General features: G+C 45.6%; 1 protein-coding gene across 3 annotated transcripts in view; it reads left to right on the top strand.

Annotated features, from left to right (window-relative positions):
• The window catches only part of ATP11A (ATPase phospholipid transporting 11A), a 941,588-nt gene that overhangs the window by 601,855 nt on the left and 317,065 nt on the right, over positions 1 to 22,668 (top strand). For all 3 annotated transcript variants that reach the window (XM_086934336.1, XM_086934337.1, XM_086934338.1), the window contains exons 11-12: positions 5,477 to 5,627; positions 8,976 to 9,173. In XM_086934336.1, the coding sequence (XP_086790462.1) occupies positions 5,477 to 5,627; positions 8,976 to 9,173 (349 nt within the window). The remainder of the gene's footprint in view (positions 1 to 5,476; positions 5,628 to 8,975; positions 9,174 to 22,668) is intronic.

The raw sequence follows: 22,668 nt of genomic DNA, 5'->3' as shown, positions 1-22,668 counted from the left end.
TTGGCCCCCCTGCTTTTTATCTTGTATATAAATGAATTGAGTAATTCTTTGAGCAATCTCACTAATGATGTCCCACAAGTAAATGGTAAACCCATCCCCGCACTTCTCTACGCGGATGATGCGGTCCTTATGGGTCGCACACCCAATGCAATGCGTATTTTAATTTCTGGCTTTGTCACATATATGGCAGATTTGGGCCTATGTACCAATTTTAAGAAATCATTTATAATGACATGCGGCCCAAAAAATTATAAAATAACTCAGATTCTGTCAGGGGACAATATTTTAAAAAGCACTTGCACTTTTCCCTACCTTGGCTTGTTGTTCTCCAATACCGATCTTGGCAGCCTCATGTTACCCAGGGAAGGAACAAACTGAGTAAAGCCATAAACTCTTTAACCTCCCTCCGCCAACCCATCCAGGCAGATGTGATCACATCATTGTTAAATCTATAGGACACAATGTTTACCCGTAGGAACCTATGGTGCTGAGGTGTGGGGTTATTCGAATTGTACTCAACTACAGATCGAAGAAAATAGATTCGGTCGGAAGGTTTTGGGGGGGGGGTTATCACAGCCCCAACTTATGTGTGTCACACGGAATTACACCTCCATTATATAGAGGATTTTATAAGATCCAGACCTGCGCTTTTCTGGATAAAAATCTGGAGGAATTCCGCTGCCTCTTTGTCCCATCATTTCAGACTGCTTAAAATGTGAGAGGGCCAATTTTATACCATGGTTTAAGGCTGTGGAAAAAAGTCTATTAAGCGTGGGGCAGGGGCATCTCTTTACCTCCCCCCAACTAATTGATTACACGCACAAGAATCTAATGAAAAGGGCCTTGTATGATTTTTATCATAAAGAGAGGGAAAGGTGTGACTTGGCAAAGCCATCTACAATAAGGTATACTTCCCTTATGGAGCCATGTGATAAACCGCATGCCCTGCCTCAGAGCTATCTCCGCATAAAGTTAGGCAGGTGGAACAGGAGCTTGCTATTTCGGTTCAGGGATGGAAGCATTATAAATCTACTTTGCTTCTTGTTAGGCTTCAATAAACACGTGGAAAATCTAAGCTGTCCCTGTAACCTTGGTGGAAAACAAAACTTGCTCCATTTGACCTTTTTCTGTGGTTTTTATAGAATGCACACTAAGCACTTTTTAATACCGTACTGTAGAAAAAATGCTCTGATGGATTTTAAATTAGCTTTTAAAGATTTATTGATGTTAAAGACGGACGAGGCAACTTTTAGAGTGAGTTGCTTTCTCGAAGCTGCTGTCCGGTCCCGTGCCTCTCTGCTCATTGACTGAGAAAATTTGCTCTATGAACTCTTTTGCACATTGTACATTTTGCACTAGTGGTTGCCTTGTTGCACATGATAAAGCTATTCATTGCTATGAATTTGTAACTTTGCAGGCTGTTATTTGTTTCTCTTTTATAACTGTGCTATTAACTCATTGAATGAGTAACTTGCATCATGCTTCTTTGCACATTGTACATTTTGCACTAGCGGTTGTCTTTTTGCTTATGATAAAGCTATTTATTGTAATGAATTTGTAACTCTGCAGTATGTTAACTGTCTATATTTTATCTTTTATGACTGTGTTATTACTTTTGTTGTGTTTGACATGTACTTTTATGGATGTTCTACTATCCGAATAAAGATCTTTTGACTTTGACTTGATTGAAGGAGAGTAAATAGCGTTATTCTGGGGACAGCAAGCCTCAGGTGAGGCATGCTTTAAAAAAGCTTTCATCTATACCCTTAATGGATTAATTGACGAGAAAACACTTACCGTTGACGAAATCCCCAGTCGACGAAGAAATCCTAATCGTCGCCTGTTGCCATCGACCAGCCATCCGTGTCGGATTCCGAGGGGGCTTCGTTGACGACTACCATTCAACTGTCGACACTGCAGCATGTTGACACCATCATCATCAATGGCTACGGTAATGGCTATTCTTCTGCCAACGACACTGACAATGACGACTTCCACGTCGTTCCATCCTTTGACGACCACCATTGTTTTGTCTGTATTGGGCACTTCTCCGTCGGTGGCTGCGTCGACGACGCCATCGACAATCCTGTTGATGAGGGAAAATTCTGCAAAAACAGAGAACATGACAGAGAAAGACACCTGACATCAGAGCACACCTCTCCCAGTAAGGTGACACCATTGGTTCCTTCACACCTACTAGAAGAGCAGGACTCGGATGAGAATGGTCCATTCGGATATGCGCACAGTCCACCAGAGTTACATGTGAAGTCTCAGGAAGATGACTAAAAAGAGGAATGTGAGGATCAACATTATTATGCTCCTCAAGAGCAGTATCACAAGCAGTACCAGGAGGAGATTGTTTGCATGCCACCTTCATTGCTTTTGGACTTACAATTCATGTTGTCGGACTGTAAGTAAATGTTTCCAACAGCGTCTATTCCCACTGAGCAACCTTCAATACCAGCTCCACCACTGTCTATTCCTCCATCCAGTCTGCAGCGAGATCCAACTTTATAGGCTACCTCTTGTCACCATTCACCTCAGCCTGCTCGCCAATGAGACCCTGTGACTACTAATAATGACCATGAAGAGGGAGAACTCAGAGACCCGCACCAGGAGTGGGATGACTATCTCATACCCACACCATCAGTCACTAATTCCAGTTGATTCTCCTCCGGAGGATATTGGTGGATCCCATAACTTACTTGAGCATGCGACCAAACGCTTTGACTTGCCAATGGCCTACTCTCAAACAGAATGTTTCAATTATGACTTCAATGATCCTTTCCGTAAGTCTGTATGTGCAGTGCCCATTATCAGTTGTATATGGGAGGAGGGTCGCAAGGTCATGAAAGCTCCCGCGGTTACAGAAGAAATCTAAAGCCCAAAACGATGATTCTGCGTGTCTTCTAGGCCAACTAAAGCCTGATTCTGTCATAGAACCCATTGGCTCGCAATAACAGCGCCTTTGGATAGACGCCTCGACAATGCAGGGAAGTGGTTCTCTTCTATGTCAGTACTCATGGTGAGGACAGTCATTGCTCTCGCAGTTTTGGGTTGTTATGATCGCCAGATTGGGTGCGACCTAGCGCCATATTTGGATCAACTCCTGGAGGAGAATACATCGGAGGCCAAAGTTATCCTCCAGGAAAGGCAGCAGACCTCCCCTGAGGTTATTGACTGTGCTATGGAAATTTCTACCATGGCTTTTAGGTCACTGCCAGGTGCAGCCGTCTTTCACCTACATGGCTGGGTCAGAGCTACATCCTTCCGACCAGAGGTCCAGGACAAAATTCTTCACCTCTCTTTTGATGGAGAGGCCCTTTTCAGAAAACATGTTGATGAGGCACTTCAGACTATCAAGACGGACACAGACACTGCCAAGTCATTGAGGACGCTTCAGTACCGGAAGGTACGCTTTAAGGGATCTCGAGGAAATGGTCTTCCATCGTATAGGGGAGGATAACATCAATATCGAAATCACTCTTACACCTCCTCCTCTCAGCCCTACCGTCCTCCGTATGCTCAGCGTCTGCCACCACCAGCAGTGTACAACAGATCTATCCCAAGAGGTAGAGCAGGGCGACAGGGAAAGGATTTGGCTCAATGCCAATGACAACCTTTAGGCTTTGGCTATATCTCTTTCTTCACTTGTCAATTTAGGGGGTAAAATATCTTCACATCACCACCACTGGCACAAAATAACAACGGACCAATGGGCCCTCCACCTTATTCAATTTGGCAGTACTCTAGAATTTCTTCAGGCTCAACCCTATACTCCACCTGGACCAGCGGTTGTGAAACATCTATGCCTCCTGTATTTAGAGATCCTTACTATGCTGGAGAAAGGAGCAATAGAACCTGTTCCTCTATCACAGAGAGAAAAGGGGTTCTACTCCTGCTCCTCTTTGGTCCGCAAAAAGTTCAAACATTGGCGACCTATTCTCGACTTGAGGGAGCTCAATACATACCTCAAGAAGCAGTCCTTCTGCATGCTCACTTTGCAAGAGATTCTGTTGCTCTGTTTACCCTCGACCTACAAAATGCAAACTTCCATATCCCCATCCATCCTGCTCAAAGAAAGTATCTGTGATTTGCTATAGTCAAGAGCCGTTATCAATTCAGAGTCCTACCGTTTGACCGAAAGTCTGCACTGAGAATATTCACAAAATGCTTCGCCCCGGTAGCAGCTTTCCTAAGAAAACAACATCAAGTGTCCCCCTATTTAGACTACTGGCTGATCAAGGCGCCATCCATCTCTGCTGCGGGATCTGCTGATCAGCGGCCGAGGGCAACAACATCAGCACCTCTACATCAAATTATTGGAACTCAGAGCAGTGCATCTGACCTGACATGCGTTCCTACCAAAGGTAAAGGACTCAGCAGTTCTTTTCTGGATGTACAACACAACCACAATGCATTACATCAACAAATAGGGCAGCATGAGATCTCGTCTTTTCTCTCAAAAAGCTCATTGAGTCTGGGAATGGACAATTCCCAACAGAGTAGGATCAGACAATTCTCAACTGAAATCTTTCACCAGTGGGGCAAGCCAAGCCTCAATCTTTTTGCAACCCCAGAGAACAAAAAAATGGCAGTTCTTTGCAATTTGGCATCACCATGGGACGCCAACTGAAAGCATGTCCCATTACCCTGCACCACTCCACATCCTTCATCCTGGTGGCCTTTACTTTTATGTTGTAGGAGCTTGCTTTGCCTGGTACTTTATTCTGTTGTGCACTCAGAAATGTGTCAGTTTATCTTTTCAGCTTGAGCCATCTCAGTTTGTGTTTCTTCAAGAAAGGGTTAAAACAAGTGCTGTTGCTAGACTGGCAGTTTAGGGGTTTGGATTCTGGGGAGATGACCATGGTAGCCTGTTTGTACTTTCTGGGCCTGATTCACAAAGATATTGCTATGAGTAGGTGTGTCTTACTTTTACCTTACTTTGGTATTACTCCTAAATTCAAGCAGTAAGCTAGAGGTACTCTAAGAATAAGGCACAGTAAAATATTTAACAACTCAAGGCTGCTGTGTCTTTCAGCGTAGTTCAGCATTATGTGTTCAGAATATTGTAGAGGTTTGGGATGAGACACTAAAATGATTACCGTAATTTGTCTCATTGTATTGATGTACTGTCAGTCAAATCTCAATCTTATGTGATATGGTCTTGCACTTTCCTAATTTTATGCCTGTCCTAACATGCTTCATGTTATTGTTTTCCTTAATTTCAATATGAGTTATGCCAGCTATTACAAATTCGGAGTATATGGCCCAATTAACATCCTGTTATGGCATTCATGTATATTTTCAGTATTCAAATGTTTGCTTAGTACTGCTAATTGAGTTATTTTCAAGTTGCTATAAATTGTACTCTTGAAAGTTTTTTTCTATTTATGGTCCTTGACGTATAATATGGTTTTATATTTCGCATATCAGTCTACATATGTGTTAATACAATTGTTTCTCTTCCCACTAGGTCAATGAATGCATTTCTCATTGTTTACCTCTGCATCCTGATCAGCAAAGCTCTAATAGATACATTACTAAAATATGTCTGGCAGAGTGCATCTACTCGTGATGAGCCATGGTATAACCAGAAAACGGAATCTGAGAGACAAAGAAACCTGGTAAAGACTACCATTCATGAGGTTGTGGGTTGGCATGTTACCCTGGGCGCACCCCAAACATTAAGTACAATTAAACAGCATTGTTATATATGCTATTAATTGTCTGAATAGTGAGGTATAAAAGCTACAGATGTAAATAAGTCATATACTTAGTTACTGATGAATCAACTTCGCAATAACAGTAATCTACTACTAGTTCTCCATTTTGTTAATGTTCTACAACTGTTTTCGCTAATGATGGCAGATGGTAACAGTTTGTCAATGGAGAAAAGTTAGACTGTTTGGAGGAAAAGTCAGTTACCTCCATTTTTTTCTGACCCTATCCCCTCACCCCGTGGTCTGATGGGAACTTAACCCAATACCTAGGCCCACCATTTACTGTGTGCAATTACAGGAGCCGGAAAACCCAAACCCCAGAAATTAATTGCATCCTCTTCCTCGGTAGCAGAATCAAACACAAACTTATTTTCAGATACTATTGCCATCCTCCAATCCTTCAGCAGAGGTGCAGAACATAAGAGTTCTTTTGGACATTGACCTTGTCCCTATATGCCCAATCTGTAAATGTGTCCTGAACCTGTGCTTGTTGATCTCTTTTTTTCCATTCATCATTAGTTAACCCAGTCATTCAGTCTTGTCTTGACAACACTAATTAAATCTACCAGACATAGTCTTAAGCTGACTAAGTTGATGCAACTTTCTCAGAATGCTGCAGTACGAGTCCCAAATAAAATGCCAGGAAATCACGTATGTCACAAGTACTGTGATCTATATGCTGGCTTTCCATTCAAACTCATGTAACTTTTAAGAGTAACAATTTTCCATAAAGCCCGACACCTCGGATCACCCTCTTTTATGGACTATTAGTTTTCCTTCTGTCAAATGTCCCACTCCCTCAGATTTGTTCCATTATTTTTGCTAGCCACCACTAGGACCAGAATGATCACTTATAGAGACCATGCTGTTTCTACACAAGCCGCTAAACTGTGGAACTCTCTCTTGTTGCGTGAACTGAGTCATCAGCTCAGCTCTACAAGGTTTGTTTTCACACCAACGAGTGACATAAGTGAACTTAGTACAATGCACCAACACTTGAATATGAAAGACCGCTTGTTATAGCCCCGTAGAACCCAACCCAATGCATAGTTTAAGTGGCGTCAATGGGTTTTGGATTATTAACAGTCCCTTAACGGGAATCCAGGATGCTGTGGTAGTTGGAAACAGAACTATGGCGTTCTTCTCAATACCAGATACACAAACTGCACTAAGGAAAAGTCACTTTAACTGAAAAGCTTGTAAATTATTTTAACAGACTTGCCCTGTTGCTTAGAACATCTAATACAACCACATAGAATATAATTAAAACAGCACAAATGCATGTTGCAAACAGTGAGAATAAAGTGAACATTTCAACAATAGTTAAAATTTCATCTAAAGTCCAAACACCTTAAAACCTACTTTTATGCGCTACGCTAGGATAGCATGGAGTAGTATAACTTGCATCTAGAGCCTTTTTTGGGAGGATCAGCGCACTGCATACCTGTTTAGAGCAAAGCGTTGTAGTTGTCAAAAGTCAGGGAGGTTGTGTTCCCTGCAAAAGGTACACACACAAGTTGCATCAGCTCCTCCTGCACTTGGGCTTGATGTCAGCTTTTTACACCCCTACCTTTCCCCCAGAGGATAAACTCGGTTGGCAGATCCCTACACTAAACTCCAAGAAGTTTGTTTTAGTCCTGGCTAAGCTGTTCCACAGTTCCCTGCTGAAATGCATATATTTCCCCTACTCCAACCTGGGTGTTTATCTCAAAATTAAACTACTGAATAAGAACTCTCAAGGATTAGAATGATATTGCCAGTTAAAAGTATTCTATCAAGACAAGGTGCATAAACCCCACCTACTCTCTTTTAAAACATTCAGGCAAGGCATACTGGTGTAAAAATTGATAACTTGCATGCATTTTAACACTTTTCTTGTGCTTGCAAGGGTTTTGCGTCTCTTGTTATTTAAAATTGCACAAAATACAGAATTTCTGTTTAATGTATTATCTTTATGTATCACCAGAATCCTGATCTAAAATTCATTTACTCATATATACATGATTCAGATTAAGTAAATATATTTGTGTAATCATATGGCGAGGACATTTTTGCAGTGGTTGTTTTAGCATCCCAGTAATGGAGGACATGCTCCTGATTATAAATATTGATTAGGTATTTTGTGTCATAAAAAGGGACCTTTTCCCTGAAGTTACAAATCCTTTATTATTGAACTAAAGATTGAGTATTCGCGATTGGCCTCAATAAGTAGGAGAAAACCCTTTCCTACTGGAGCATAAGAATGGCTAGAGGATTAGAGATCAAATCAGACTTACTTGTATCCTTAATCTTGCTGTGCATAGAGACTCATAGGTCCAGTTTATATTTTAAACATAATGTTTTATTAAAATAAAAAACAGTTGCTGGTTGGATATGTTGAACCAGGTTTTAGGAGAAAAACAACAGCCAGCACGTGTTTCGCACTCTTCACAGTGTACAGGCCTTGGACTTTCTCAAGATGGCGAAATAAATAAATATTGACCACACACAATTTGATTTTGCTGAGAGCACTAAGAATCTTACTCGTACTAAACAGGGGTTACCATCCTAGTGACCCACAATACCGCTTCGATAATACTGATTTATTTTGACGTCTTGAAGAAGCCTGTGGCCTGCGCGCTGTGAAGGGACAAAGTGTGTTTGCTGTTGTGTTTCTCCTGAAGCCTGGTTCAATGCATGACCCAGCAATTCTTATTTATTTTAATCAAGCAGTATGTTCAAAATATAAACTGGACCTATGAGTTTCTATGCGGAGCAAGACTAAGGATACAAGGACTAAGGAGTTAATCCTCCAGCAATAATGATTAGATAAGTAACATCTCACTGAGACAGTGTACGGTCCAGCCTCAGTTATAGATTTGTATAAAGGGTTTCCTGTGTATTATCAGAAATAGGTTCCTGTTATAAAGACACATCCATTTTAGAATTGTTGTCTGGATACCCACTGCACGGTGTAGATTGTTAGTGGGAGGGCACAATGTGAAGAAGTCCTTTGAGACAGTTGATGTGATTAATGTAACTCTTGCAAACCTATATCTACCCTAAAAGGAAAGACGTTAATTCTAGTATGTTTGTGCTTAATAAACTCTCAATTGTCAACTAACTGGTAATTTGCAGCGCAGAATGGTCAGAACTATCTGTCTCTTATCCCCTTGTGTCTCTCACTGCAAGAATTCATGCTTGAAAGAAAAGCAAAAAAAAGTGGTGTTTGACAGTTACAATCTCTTAACTCAACATGTTTGTTTTTTGCAGTTTCTGAGAGCATTCACAGACTTCCTTGCCTTCATGGTTCTTTTCAACTACATCATTCCAGTGTCCATGTATGTTACTGTTGAGATGCAGAAATTCCTAGGTTCCTACTTCTTGACTTGGGATGAAGAAATGTTTGATGAAGCAACAGGAGAAGGGCCACTAGTAAATACATCTGACCTCAACGAAGAGCTAGGACAGGTAATTTTCTTATTATGTTGTGGCTGTTCAGTACAATTGACAGTATGTGACTGTAGGTTCTTGACATTGTATGGAGAGATAAAGGTGCTTTTATAATTTCATTATGGGCAGATTAATAATCCTGTTAATAGTTTGATGGAAAGGTCTATAACAGGGTTCTCTAACCTTGGATGTATGTCGTTACTACGCATGCTTTTACAACACATGCCTTTACCATGCAACTTTTACAACACAAGTCGTTACAACGACTTGCGTTGGGGGGCGCTGGATAGTGAATAGTTTAATTTACTATTCCAACTCCAGTTCCCGTGGATAGTAGGGACGGTTTTGGATCGTAAATTAAACCATTCCCCATCCTACAGCGCCCCCCAGCGCAAGTCGTTGTAACGACTTGCGTTGTAAAAGTTGCGTGGTAAAGGTAGTGCTTGGTAAAAGTTGCGTTGTAAACGCTGTTCCCCCTAACCTTTCTATAGTGAGGTCTACTTCTGCTGAAGTAAAGTTCTGCCGTGTAACTAGCATATTTTATCACTGTAAGATGCTGATGTTACTCCAGTATTGGAACTTTCATAGAATCACATGCTTTAATCTTTCCCCGTCGTCGAGACAGTAGTCCCAAGTATATATAAAAGAGCTATGCAAAGCCATTACAAACTAGAAACCAGGCCATGGCCCATTCCAGTTTTCTAACATATCCACCTATTTTTGTAAAAAAGATCAAATAAAATCAACAACCAATCACATTAGCCTCACCCTCTAGAACAGAGGTCTTCAAACGTATTTGCTCCGAGCCCCCCCTAAGCAAAATGTTTTAAGATCGGTCCCCCCTCCAAATCTTTATGGAAAGGATTGGGGGTGTGGAAGGGACATGGCTGCGTGCTGGACTTATGAGATGATTTCAGGAGTACTTTTTCCATAGCACATAAACCGCACAAATATGAGACTTATAAAACAGCAAATGCTTCAAACAAAAACAAGTAGTATTCCAAATACCCTGTAATTGGGGTGATGTGAGCCCCTCACACTCCTGGACCCCAATGCAACTACACCTGCTGCACTACTGATAACTGCAGTCCTGAGTAGCAGGCTATTTCCTATGCATCTCTTACCTCTTCCCCACAATGACAGACCAGCACCTCAGTCCTAAGGAAAGAAACAAAAATAGGCTCCTATGCCCATTTTTTTAAAGGTACACATTCATCATTGTGATGTAGTGGGCCTCTGAATCCCCTGGGCTCCAGTCCTGCTGCATCTGCTTCCAGCAGTGGCCACTTATACACCTGGCAGAAGTACCTGCTGTACAATTTTTTAAGAAGTTGTATTATTTCAATCAGGGCATCCTTTTGCAGCAGCCTAGCTTAGGATATGTAAATACTATTTTAAAATAATGACTTACATATTCACAGTGCTCTCTGCCGTAGGCTGGGACCTTATAGCACTATAAAGAGGGCCACTAGAATTATGCGGCAGGAGAAGGCCAAATTATGCAGCAGGGTTGACTACATTATGCAGCAAACAAAGACAAATTATGATGCATAATGCTGCATATTTTGTGATAGCATTGCTACATTATTTTATAGTTTTTTATACTTGTTAACACTGTCCTGGCATATATTGCCCCTCATAAGTACCAGTTTAACCCCCACATATAGAAATAAGTAACACAAAGGTAACCAGTCAACCTTTACAAAGGGCCTTCCACTGTGGTGATAACGTGTTGCTGCAATTTTTTTAAACTTTTGAACCGTTTGAGCTCGGAACAATTTTTTTGTTAATATCTACAAATTATGCAGCAATAGATTATGAATTATGTGGCAAATGCAGGATATCGATTACTATGAGCAAAAAGCCAAAACTGCAAAATTTGATAATTCCAGTGGCCCTAACTGTAAATACAAAGGTCACTATTCCTCTGCACCAATTAGGGTTCAATTATATGTCGCTCAGCTATAACACACACAGACATCTAGAGTGATGGTAGTCACTAACTGAGGTTTCATAACCTAAAAGAGCGCATTTATCACCAGTTAGTTTAACTTGCAATTATTTTTCAATTAAGTTATTACTGCGTTTACATGACTGTCAAAACACAAAACTCGTACTTTTTACTTTTTTTAGCAACCTTTTTGACCCACTCCACTCTGATCACAGTTCTCACTTCAAGGGCCTGGAGTAAATGAAGACAGACTGCAAATGCTGCAAATATACGTCACGCACTTCCAGGCCATCCTCATTTACATGTACTTGCAGAGGCATTTCCGTGCCCCTCGTAACCCACCCATGCCTCCAAGGGGGGCGGGCCCACAGTTTGAAGACTTCTGCAAAGGACAACATTCAAATATTCTGTGTGATTTAACAATATGTCCATGTACATTTGACACCAATGACCATAAAACAATGATGGATTATGCAAATGTTAAAGTTTGTGCATCGCCTAAATTGTTCATTTTGTCACCACACAAGGATCCTTAGCAGGAAGTTTAACGGGCAAATAATAACGCAAGTTTTCTTTTCTTGCAGAAATAGTGATTGTGGGAGACTCAGATAAAGAATTCAAGTTAAACTTGAAAATACCCATAGAGCCTCCCAAATTGTACGCAATTTTAAAAGCAAAAGCAAAATAATGAAATGTGAAAATGAAGAAAAATAAGAACCTTGTATTGTATAGCATTTGGTAAGCACATGTATGTGGCAAATATATTAGACACTTACATGACTGTCAAAACACTTTTGTTTAGCAGCCTCTTTGACCCCCGCCCCCACAGAACTCTAATCTCAATTTTTCAATTCAAATTCTCAGTTTTCAGGCCATCCTCATTTACATGTCATTGCCGAGGCATTTGCTCCCCCCTGGCAACCCATCCACGCCCCCCAGGGGGATGCGCCCCACAGTTTGAAGACCTCTGCTCTAGAACCCTCCTGAGAGAACCTCAGACATCAGGTTTTCTACCGCATGTTGTGCCAGGGAGTCTCCACTGAGCTTTGCTAAGTGTTTTCCTTGTTACATTAATCTTGAGAGCTTTTCAGCTGTTTTTCTTCAATAACTTCTTCAACTTCGAATTCAACATGACTGATAAAGAGAAGTAAGGCCTTTTTAGGGCTTGTGCCACCTGCTATAAAAAGAGGCTTTACATGGATGACCCTCACAAGGACTTCATCTATTGCCTGTATCCATATCATAAGGCCAAAGATTGCAAGGTAGGCCGTACTTTTCATCTCACCAAAACCTTGAGAGACCGTGAGTGACGTCTCCTGACTTGGCTCCAGAAGCTAAAGTCCAGGAGAGAACCAGTCCCCAGTGACGATAGTGATGAGGCCTCATCAGCTTCGTCCTCAAGTAGATCTATGAAAAGGGGGAGATCTGACCCCCCTTCTTCAGAAGAACGTCCTGGGAAAGCCTCTAAAATGACCTCTCATGGGTCTGACAGGCTAAGTCCAAGCAAATCTTATCACCGAGGTGCAAAGGAGAGGGAAGGACTGATTGCAAGAGAGACTACAGTGAGGAAATCGAGCTCTGTGCCTCCATCTTCTCCTCCTGAGGGAAGGAAAGCCTTCAACAAGCCCTCCTCTGTTCCTTCTGAGGGAAAACAGGCTAAAAATGACCCACCGTCGACAAGAATGACGACAACCGTGGTGACAATGGCAACTACAGCGACGACGGGAACGGCGTTGACAGTAATGACTATGGTATCAGCGACGGCACCGACGATGGCAACGTCTGCATCATAGACGACCTCGTCGACGAGTGAAACAAATTTGGGGGGAGATTATCAGGAAGGGGTCACACAACTACTGGGCTCACTTCCCCTAGTAAGGTGGCACCTCTGCTACCTATTCACCTCCTCAAGGAGGAAGATTCAGAGGAAGAAAGTCCTTTTGGGTACGCATATAGCCCTTCAGATTTGCATGTTAAGTGCCAGGATCTGGATTCGGAAGACTGATCTGGTGAAGAACAGGAATAGGATCCTCCCCAGGACTATCATAGAGGTTATCAGGAGGAGATAGTTTGCATGCCATCCTCCTTGATTTCAGACTTACAATTCATGCTCTCCGATTTTAAAAGGAGATTTCCGACACCATCTTCGGCTCAGAAACAGGTATCAGTTCCTGCTGGTCTACCTGCAGGGCCTTCCACCCCTCGGCTGCCACCGCCACCACTGCAATTGATAGTGGATCCACCACCGGCTGCTCCCCTTATCCAGGGTGATACCTCTGATGACGACCTGGGAGAGACAGATCTCCCGGACCCACATAGGGAATGGGATGATTATATTATTCCTACTCCGGCTTCCCCTTCACCGGTTCCAGTCGATTCTCCACCAGGGGACATAGGAGGTTTCCGCAATCTGCTAGAAAGGGCTGCCTATTCCTTCTGTGCAGGCCGAAGGCTTCTTATACGACTTTAAGGAGCCCTTTAAAAAGTCGGTATTGACAATACCCATTGTCAGTCATGTATGGGAAGAGGGACTGAAAGTCATGAAGACCTCGGCCACGGTGTTCCCGGTGCTTCCTCGTGACCTCGTTTGGAGAAAAAATATAAAGCCCCGGAGGATAGCCCAGCTTGCCTTGTGAGTCAGCCAAAACCGGGCTCCGTTATATCACAGGCAGCACAGAGGAAGTAAAAAAATCCAGCAGCTCCTCTAGCCACGCCTCCGGTTAAAGAAGGCAGACGCTTGGACAATGCTGGCAAAAGATTTTCATCTATGTCAAGCCTGCTCGTCAAAGCATCTAACGCTTCAGCCATTTTTGGGAGCTACGACCGCCAAATGTGGTGTGACCTCTCTCCCTCTTAGACCAACTGCCTAAAGCAGCAAGGCGGAAGCAAAAAAGATCCTCCAGGAAGGAGAGAGGGCCTCATGTGAGGTTATTGATTGCGCAATGGATATTGGGACGACTGCGTTCCGTTCCCTGACTGGAGCAGCGGTCCTTCGTATAAACGTGGACAACTAAGAAGATTTACTAGCCACAGGTTTGGATTTGCATGCTAACTTGTAGCTGGAAATTGATGAATGTATTGTGATGTGTGTATGAGATTGGTTGGTATGTTTTGATTGCATGTGAGATTTGTATGACTGTGAATTTGGTATGGGGACATTTTTGTAGCACTTTGTAGTTTTGTAAATATTTATTGTGTCATTTATTCTTGACTTGTCGACTGAATAGAGGTAATACAATGCCTCTTTGAATTCTTATGATTGTAAAAAAGGAAATTATGATGGTTTGATTATTTATGAAATATTTTTGTAAAATGGAAAAAAAAGACATAAAAGAAACAAAACAATACATTTTTACTATGAGAAAATAAAAGTATACACTTTTTATAAGATTAATTTTTCCTTCTGCATTATTGAGGGATAGACCTATAGAGCCAATTGTGGCCGAAGTGAATCAGTGAGTGGTCGAGTGGGAGGTCCATATATTTCCAGGCAACAGTCCTTCGTCGCCAGCGATGGCTTTGAGCAACCTCGTTTAGACCTGAGGTTCAAAACGAAATTTTGGACGCTCTTTGGTAAGCACATTGATGATGCGCTCCAAGACATCAAGAAAGACACAGACACAGCGAGGTCTTTAGGGACGCTTCAAAACCGCAAGGTCCCTTTTCGGGGAGCAAGGTGCAGAGGTCTTCTCTCATACAGAGGAGATTGCCAGCAATATTGGTACTCCTCGTATACACCTGCCTCACAGTCTTACAGTACCCAATACAGTCGGCACCAGGGTCAGTCAACAACATATACAAAGTCGGCACCCAGAGGAAGAGCAGGACGTCAGGGGAAGGATTTCTCTAGGCGTCAATAGCGGCTTGCTGGCTCTGACTACTGTTCCTCGCCCTCATCAAACACCTGTGGGGGCAGGATCTCCCTAGACTTCCAAAATAGGCAACGAATAACATCGGATTGTTGCGTTCTCAATATAATCCAATTCAGCCACATGTTGGAGTTTGTTCATCCTCCTCCAACCAAACCCCCTCACTCCAGCATAGAAAAACATCTTCGTCTCCTACGCCTAGAAGTCCCACGAATGCTGCAGAAAGGAGCTATAGAACCAGCCCCTTTCTCCCAAAAAGGAGAGTCAGTCAGTCAAATTATCTTTATTCGGCTTATTAAAAACCATACAAAGAAGTAAACGGTAAAATACATTTCATACAGAATTAAAATAATATACATGATACAGATATCTGACAGCAATTATAAAATTTGTAATAAACAGTTTAAGAAGAAAAATATGCTTAACATTTATAATTAATAATTAATCCTGGCAGGCGGCTTTTGCCCTTGAGGCAGCTACCAAAAATTTAGCAACGCAGTAAGTAATGTAAGGGTTAGGTAGTAATTGTAAATAGAGTAAAGCCGGCCTCACCTGTGTGAAGCCGGCCTCCTTGAGGATTGGCAACAGGAATTTTTTCCTAGACTCTATATATAAATCACAAAACATGACGAAGTGCATTGTGTCCTGCACTGAGAACTGGTCACAGCTGCAGGGCGGAGCTGATTCTGGTTTCTGCCAATTATTAAAAGAACCTAAATAATAATGCAACAAATTAAATCTAAATTTTGTTAAAAGGAACCTGTGAAAAGGAAGTGTAACATAGCCAAGATAAGGTTCAAGTGAAGGTGAAGTAAGCAGCAAGCAATGATCCCTCACTGCCGGCTTTGCTAATTCACTCTCTTCGCGGCACATCTCCATCCTTCCTATAAAGGACTTTTTGACCGAATCAAGGTCTTGAATCCTAATGGACTCCGGAGACGAAAAAAGCTCCGGGCGACCTATGTCGGAAAAAGCTTTTGCTAGGTAGGCCAGCCATGGGATTTTGTTAAATCTATCAAGGGACAGGACGTCGGTCAAGACCTTGTGGTTTAATGGGAGTTCTTCATTCATCCATATTTTTAACCATAGAATCAGAGGGGCCATGCGCAATTTATCCGAGAGAAACTGAAGGCCAACTTCTTTGTGTATGGAGTACGTTGGGGTGGACTGAGGTACAGAGAGCAGGGCTTTGATGAAACCATTCTCTGCTCTCTGGATCGGCTCCACGTTTGCGTAACCCCACAGTGCGGAGCCATATAGTGCAATGGCCACGGATTTACTATTGTAGATTTTTAAAATGGCTTCCATAGGCCTGGCTCCTAGCCTAGCAGCAAAACTCAGGATTGCTGAGGATGATCGGGTAACGGCCAATCTCTTAGCTCTGACCTGTGGTCCCCAGGTCCCTTTCTGGTCGAACAGAATGCCTAAATAGGGAAATGTGGATACCCTGGTGACCAGGTCCCCCCCAAAAAGGAGAGGATTTTTACTCCTGGTTCTTTCTAGTTAGAAAGACTGTCAAAGTGGCGCCCTATTCTAGATCTGAGGGAGCTCAATACCTATTTCATCAAACAGTTGTTCCGAATTATCTCCTTTCAGGACATACTTCGACTTTTAAATTCAGGAGATTTCATTGCCACTTTGGACCTGGAGGACGTATATTTTCCTGTTCCCATCCATCCATCGCACAGGAAGTTTCTTCGCTTCACAATAGCCAAGAGCCACTTTCAATTCAAGGTCCTCCCTTTCGGCCTCAGGTCGGCACCAAGGATCTTTACCAGGTAGGTCGCTCCCTCTCCGCACAGCACCGCCTGTGTCTCCATGCCCAAGCTGCCGCTGCTGAGGAAGTTCGAGGCCCTCCACCACCCGCAGGCTACCACCTGCTCCTCATCCTTGGTGGCCAGTGATAGGCCGTAGGTAGGTTTGTTCATCCTCCGCTTTATTGCTTTTATTGTATTGCCTGTATTTTCATTGTTGTGTCTGTGACTGCTGTTGTCTGTATTTCCCCGCTGCCTGTACGTGGTCCGTGCCCCGTTTTCTTACCTCTGTTCCTATCGCTGTCCCCTTGATCTCTCTGCCCGTTCTGCCTTCTGTTCTTAGCTGTCCCTGTATTTCTGTATTCTGTATTTTGCCTTTGTGCCACTTGTTTCTCTGGTATTTCTGTGCCCTTTTTGCCTTCTGTGCCACTCGCTTTTCCCTCGTTTTTTGTGCCCTTCTGCCTTCTTTTCCACTCGTTTTTTGGGCCCTTCTGCCTCCTGTTCCACTCGTTTTTTGTGCCCTTCTGCCCTCTGTGCCACTCGTTTTTCCCTCTTTTTTGTGCCCCTTTTGCCTTCTGTTTTACAGTTTTTTGTAGCCTCCTGTTCTGTGTTCCACTCGTTTTGTGTGCCCTTCTGCCCTCTGTTCCACTCGTTTTTTGTGCCCTTCTGCCCTCTGTGCCCTTCGTTTTTCCCTCGTTTTTTGTGCCCTTCTGCCTTTTGTTCCACTCGTTTTTTGTGCCCTTCTGCCCTCTGTGCCACTCGTTTTTTCCTCGTTTTTTTTGCCTCTTTTGCCTTCTGTTCCACTCGTTTTTTGTGCCCTTCTGCCCTCTGTTCCACTCATTTTTGTGCCCTTCTGCCCTTCTGCCCTCTGTGCCACTCATTTTTCCCTCGTTTCTGTGCCCCTTTTTCCTTCTGTTACCTTTGTTGTCCCTCACCGCCCTCGCCGCTGCGTGCCCGCCCCACTGACTGCCCACTCGCTGCTCCTCCCTCCTACCTCCCCATATATGGCGGCCGCTGCGCAGTGAGGAGAGGGAGCCTTGACCCTACCAGGAAGGTCGCTCCCCCTCCGCGCAGCACCGTCTGTGTCTCCATGCCCCAGCTCCACTGCCGCTGCTGAGGAAGTTCGAGGCCCTTCACCACCCGCAGGCTACCACCTGCGCCCCATCCCTGGTGGCCAGTGGTAGGCCGTAGGTAGGTTTGTTCATCCTCCGCTTTATTGCTTTTATTGTATTGCCTGTATTTTCATTGTTGTGTCTGTGACTGCTGGTGTCTGTCTTCTCCATCTGCCTGTACGTGGTCCGTGCCCCTTTTTCTTCCCTCTGTTCCCCTCGCTCTCTGTGCCTGGGCTTTCCTTCTGTACCCTCGCTGCCCCCGTGTCCCTGCCCGGTTTTCCCTTCTGTTCCCCTCGCTGCCCCCGCGCTTCTCTGCCCGGTCTGCCTTCTGTTCTTAGCTGCCCCTGTATTGCTGTATTCTGTATTTTGCCTCTGTGCCACTTGTTTTTCCGGTATTTCTGTGCCCTTTTTGCCTTCTGTGCCACTTGCTTTTCCCTAATTTTTGTGCCCCTTTTGCCTTCTGTTCCACTCGTTTTTTGTGCCCGTCTGCCTTCTGTGCCACTCGGTTCCCCTCATTTTTGTGCTTCTTTTGCCTTCTTTTCCATCGTTTTTTGTGCCCTTCTGCCCTCTGTTCCACTAATTTTTTGTTCCATTCTGCCCTCTGTGCCACTCGTTTTCCCCTTGTTTTTTGTGCCCATCTGCTTTCTTTTCCACTCGTTTTGTGCCCTTCTGCCCTCTGTTCCACTCGTTTTCCCCTCGTTTTTGTGCCCCTTTTGCCTTCTGTTCCACTCGTTTTTTGTGCCCGTCTGCCTTCTGTTCCACTCGTGTTTTGTGCCCTTCTGCCTTCTGTTACACTCGTTTTTTTGTGCCCTTCTGCTCTCTGTTCCACTCGTTTTTTTGTGCCCTTCTGCGCCACTGTTTCCCCTTGTTTTTGTGCACCTTTTGCCTTCTGTTCCACTCGATTATTGTGCCCTTCTGCCCTCTGTGCCACTTGTTTTTCCCTCGTTTCTGTGCCCCTTTTTCCTTCTATTACCTTTGTTGTCCCTCACCGCCCTCGCTGCTGCGTACCCTGCGGCCCCGCCACCCTGACTGCCCACTGTCCCTTCGCTGCCCCCACCTCACAGCTACTCCTCCCTCTCACCTCCCAATAAATGAGGGCCGTGGCGCGGACGGGTGCAGCGGCATCCCCGCTTGCGCGCCGGTCCATGCCTAGACCGCGCCCAGGGCCAGAACCCTGGCCCCCGCACCCGCCAGGACGACCGCCACCACTACGACGCCAGCACTCTGCACACTCGCAACTCCGGACGAAGCCACACCTGCTTCAAGGCCGCCCTGAAACGCACACACGGCCCCTTCACCTGCCGGACCTGCAGCTACACCAGCCTCTGAGCTGACAAACCACCCGCCAAGAAAGACCTCAACCACCTCCGATGCATACTACTGAACACCCGCTAGGCACGCAAGCATGCCATCGAGCTCTGGGACCTGCTCGACACAACATCCCCGGACTGCGCCTTCCTGACAGAGACCTGGTTTAACGACTCCTCCGCATCTGACATCGCCATAGCCATCCCAGACGGCTACAAGATCACCCGCAGAGACCGCACCAACAGAGTCGGAGGAGGAATCTCCATTGTCCACAAGAACAGCAACAGGGTCTTGACTAGCACCGACGACGCGCTCAGCACCGCCGAACACATGCATTTTCATATCCACACAGACCCTAACTCCACCCTCAGAGGCACCCTCGTCTACCGACCCCCCTTGCCCCGATCCCAGTTCAGCGACTCCATCGCCGACTTGATCAGCACGCACGTCCTGACCTCCACCAACTACATCTTCCTCGGAGACCTGGACTTTCACCTTGAGAACAACAACAACAACAACTCCACAACCCTGATTGATAACCTCGGACTGAAGCAACTCGCCACAACGCCCACCCACTCCGCTGGCCACACGCTCGACCCCGTCTTCTCCCCAAGCCTGCACGTCTCCGTCAACCACACCACCGAACTCCTCGGAACCGACCACCGCTGCATCCACTTCGCTTTCCAGAAACCCACCACACACCACCGCACCCAACAGATCCCCCGCTGCTGCTGGAGCAAAATCACTGAAGACCAACTACTGCAAACCTCGCTCTCAGCCCACCCACCGAACCCTCCAACACCAACGACGCTGCCCACAGCCTCAGACGCTGGATTGAGGACTGCTCCAACACCCTCTCCCCTCTGAAGAAACCCCCCACAGAGACACCAGCAAGAGGGCCAGCTGGTTCACAGCAGAACTCCTAGCCTCCAAGGAAGCCTGCTAGAAACTAGAGAAGAAATGGCACAGTGAACAAACACCGGGCAGCCACGCAGCACAGAAGGACGCCATCCGCAACCACCACCACCTCATCAGGGAGGCCAAGAGGACCTCCTTCAAAGACCGCCTCGACACAACGCACACAATAGCAAGGAGCTCTTCTACATCGTGAAGGAACTCTCCAATCCCAGCTCCAACACCAATGACATCCCGCCGTTGCAAGCTCTGTGCGACTCCCTCGCCACCTTCTTCCGCCGCAAGATAGCAGACATCCACAACAGCTTTAACACCCAGACAGCCCCAATAGACCACGACCCCCTGCTAGCCTGGGCCAGCGTGAGCATCGATGACACCATCAAGACCATGCGCACAATCCACTCCGGCTATCCGTCAGACCCATTCCCGCACCATGTCTTCAACAGAGCAATCAGCTCCATCGCACCCCACCTGCGCAACGTCATCAATCTCTCCCTCAAGACCGGGTCCTTCCTAGAGATCTGGAAACACGCCAAGATCAACCCCTACTCAAAAACCTAAGGCAGACATCAAGAACTTCCGGCCAATCTCTCTGCTTCCATCCCCGGCCAAGGTCATTGAGAAAACAGTCAACAGACAGCTAACCTGATACCTCGAAGAATCCTGGACCCTTTCTAGTCAGGGTTCCGCAGCAACCACAGCCCCGAGACTGCCCTCATCGCAGCCACCGAGGACATCAGGACCCTGTGACGAGACTGCAGCTCTCATCCTCCTAGACCTCTCTGCCGCCTTTGACATCGTCTGCCACCGCACACTACGCGCACGCCTCCACGCTGCTGGGATCTGAGACAAGGCTCTGGATTGGACCACCTCCTTCCTCTCGAGCAGAACCCAGAGCATCTGCCTCCCCATTCCGTTACAAAGCCTCCGAGATCATCTGTGGCGTAACCCATGGATTCTCCCTCAGCCCTATGCTGTTCAACATTTACATTGCCCCGCTCGCACACGTAACCCGACAGCACGACCTCAACATAATCTCCTACGCCGACAACACTCAGCTGATCCTCTCCCTCACCAAGGACCCCATCACCGCCAAAGCCAACCTCCACGAAGGAATGAAGGCTGTCGCCGACTGGATGAAGACCAACCGTCTGAAGCTGAACTCTGACAAGGAGGTCCTCATCCTCGGCTCCAAAGCCTTCAGCCTGGGACGACTCCTCATGGCCGCCGGCACTGGGGGCAGCCCCGACACCCACCGACCAATCACGCAACCTGGGAATCATCCTCTACTCAATGCTCTCAATGACCAAGCAAGTCAACGCCATCTCCTCCTCCTGCTTCAACACCCTCCGCATGCTCCGCAAGATCTACAGATGGATCCCAACAGATTCAAGAAAGACAGTCACCCAGGTCCTCGTCAGCAGCAGACTCTACTACGGAAACGCCCTCTACGCGGAAGCCCCGACCAAGCTCATCAAACTGCTACAACACATCCAAAACGCCTCAGCACGACTGATCCTCGACGTACCACGTCATGGCCACATCACCCCTCACCTGAGAAACCTGCACTGGTTCCCCGTCAGCAAGAGGATATCCTTCAAGCGCCTCACCCAAGCACACAAGGCACTCCCCAAGGCCGGCCCTGCCTACCTCAACAGACGGCTCTCCTTCTACATCCTCAACCGCCAGCTACGCTCTGCCAACCTCTCACTCGCCACCGTTCCGCGCATCCGAAGAACAACCACCGGTGGGAGATCCTTTTCCCACCTCGCCTCCAAGACATGGAACACACTCCCACTGAGCCTAGGACAGACCCAAGAACTGCTGACCTTCAGGAGGATACTCAAGACCTGGCTGTTCGATCAGTAGTGCCCCCTCCAGCACCTTGAGACCCTCGCGGGTATGTAGTGAGCTTTACAAATGATTGATTGATTGATTGATCTTTACGAAGATGCTAGCTCCAGTAGCAGCGTTCTTGAGAAAACAGCGGCGCCAGGTTTTCCCCTACCTGGACGACTGGTTACTAAAGGCTCCTATCAAGGCGGCAAACAAGAGGTCGGTGGCAGCCTGTACAGCACTGTTCCAGAGTCTGGGTCTTACCCTGAACAGAGAAAAGTCGAATTTGTGCCCGTCCAAAAACGCAAAATTCCTGGGAGCCATACTTGACACGTCTCGAAACGAGGCATTTCCTTCACTGGAAAGACAAACCAAACTGATGTCGATGGCCCATCTACTTCTAAAAAGGTCACTTTCAGTTTGCCTCTACAAGTTCCTTCTGGGATCCATTTCGTCCTGCATTCCTCTAATCCCTCACTGCAGGCTTCGTATGCGTCCTCTTCAGGAGCAACTGGACTTACAGTGGCATCAAGTGGAAGGATAATTTCTAGGACATGATCAAGCTCACTGTGCCAATGAAAGACGCCGCTTCATGGTGGATTCACAAAGAGAACATTTCACAAGGTCTCTCCTCCATGGTCATCCCAGCTCCTCAGATGATTACAACAGATGCATCTCTGGAGGGCTGGGGAGCGGTCTTGCAGGACCTCCAAATAAGTGGTTGATGGCTGCACCATTATCGTTTTCTGCACATCAGTTTGCTGGAAT

Source organism: Lissotriton vulgaris, chromosome 8, assembly GCF_964263255.1.
Source record: "Lissotriton vulgaris chromosome 8, aLisVul1.2, whole genome shotgun sequence".
In the NCBI taxonomy this organism is placed as follows: domain Eukaryota; kingdom Metazoa; phylum Chordata; class Amphibia; order Caudata; family Salamandridae; genus Lissotriton; species Lissotriton vulgaris.
Note: the sequence above shows the minus strand (reverse complement) of the source record. Positions and strands in the feature narration are given on the sequence as shown.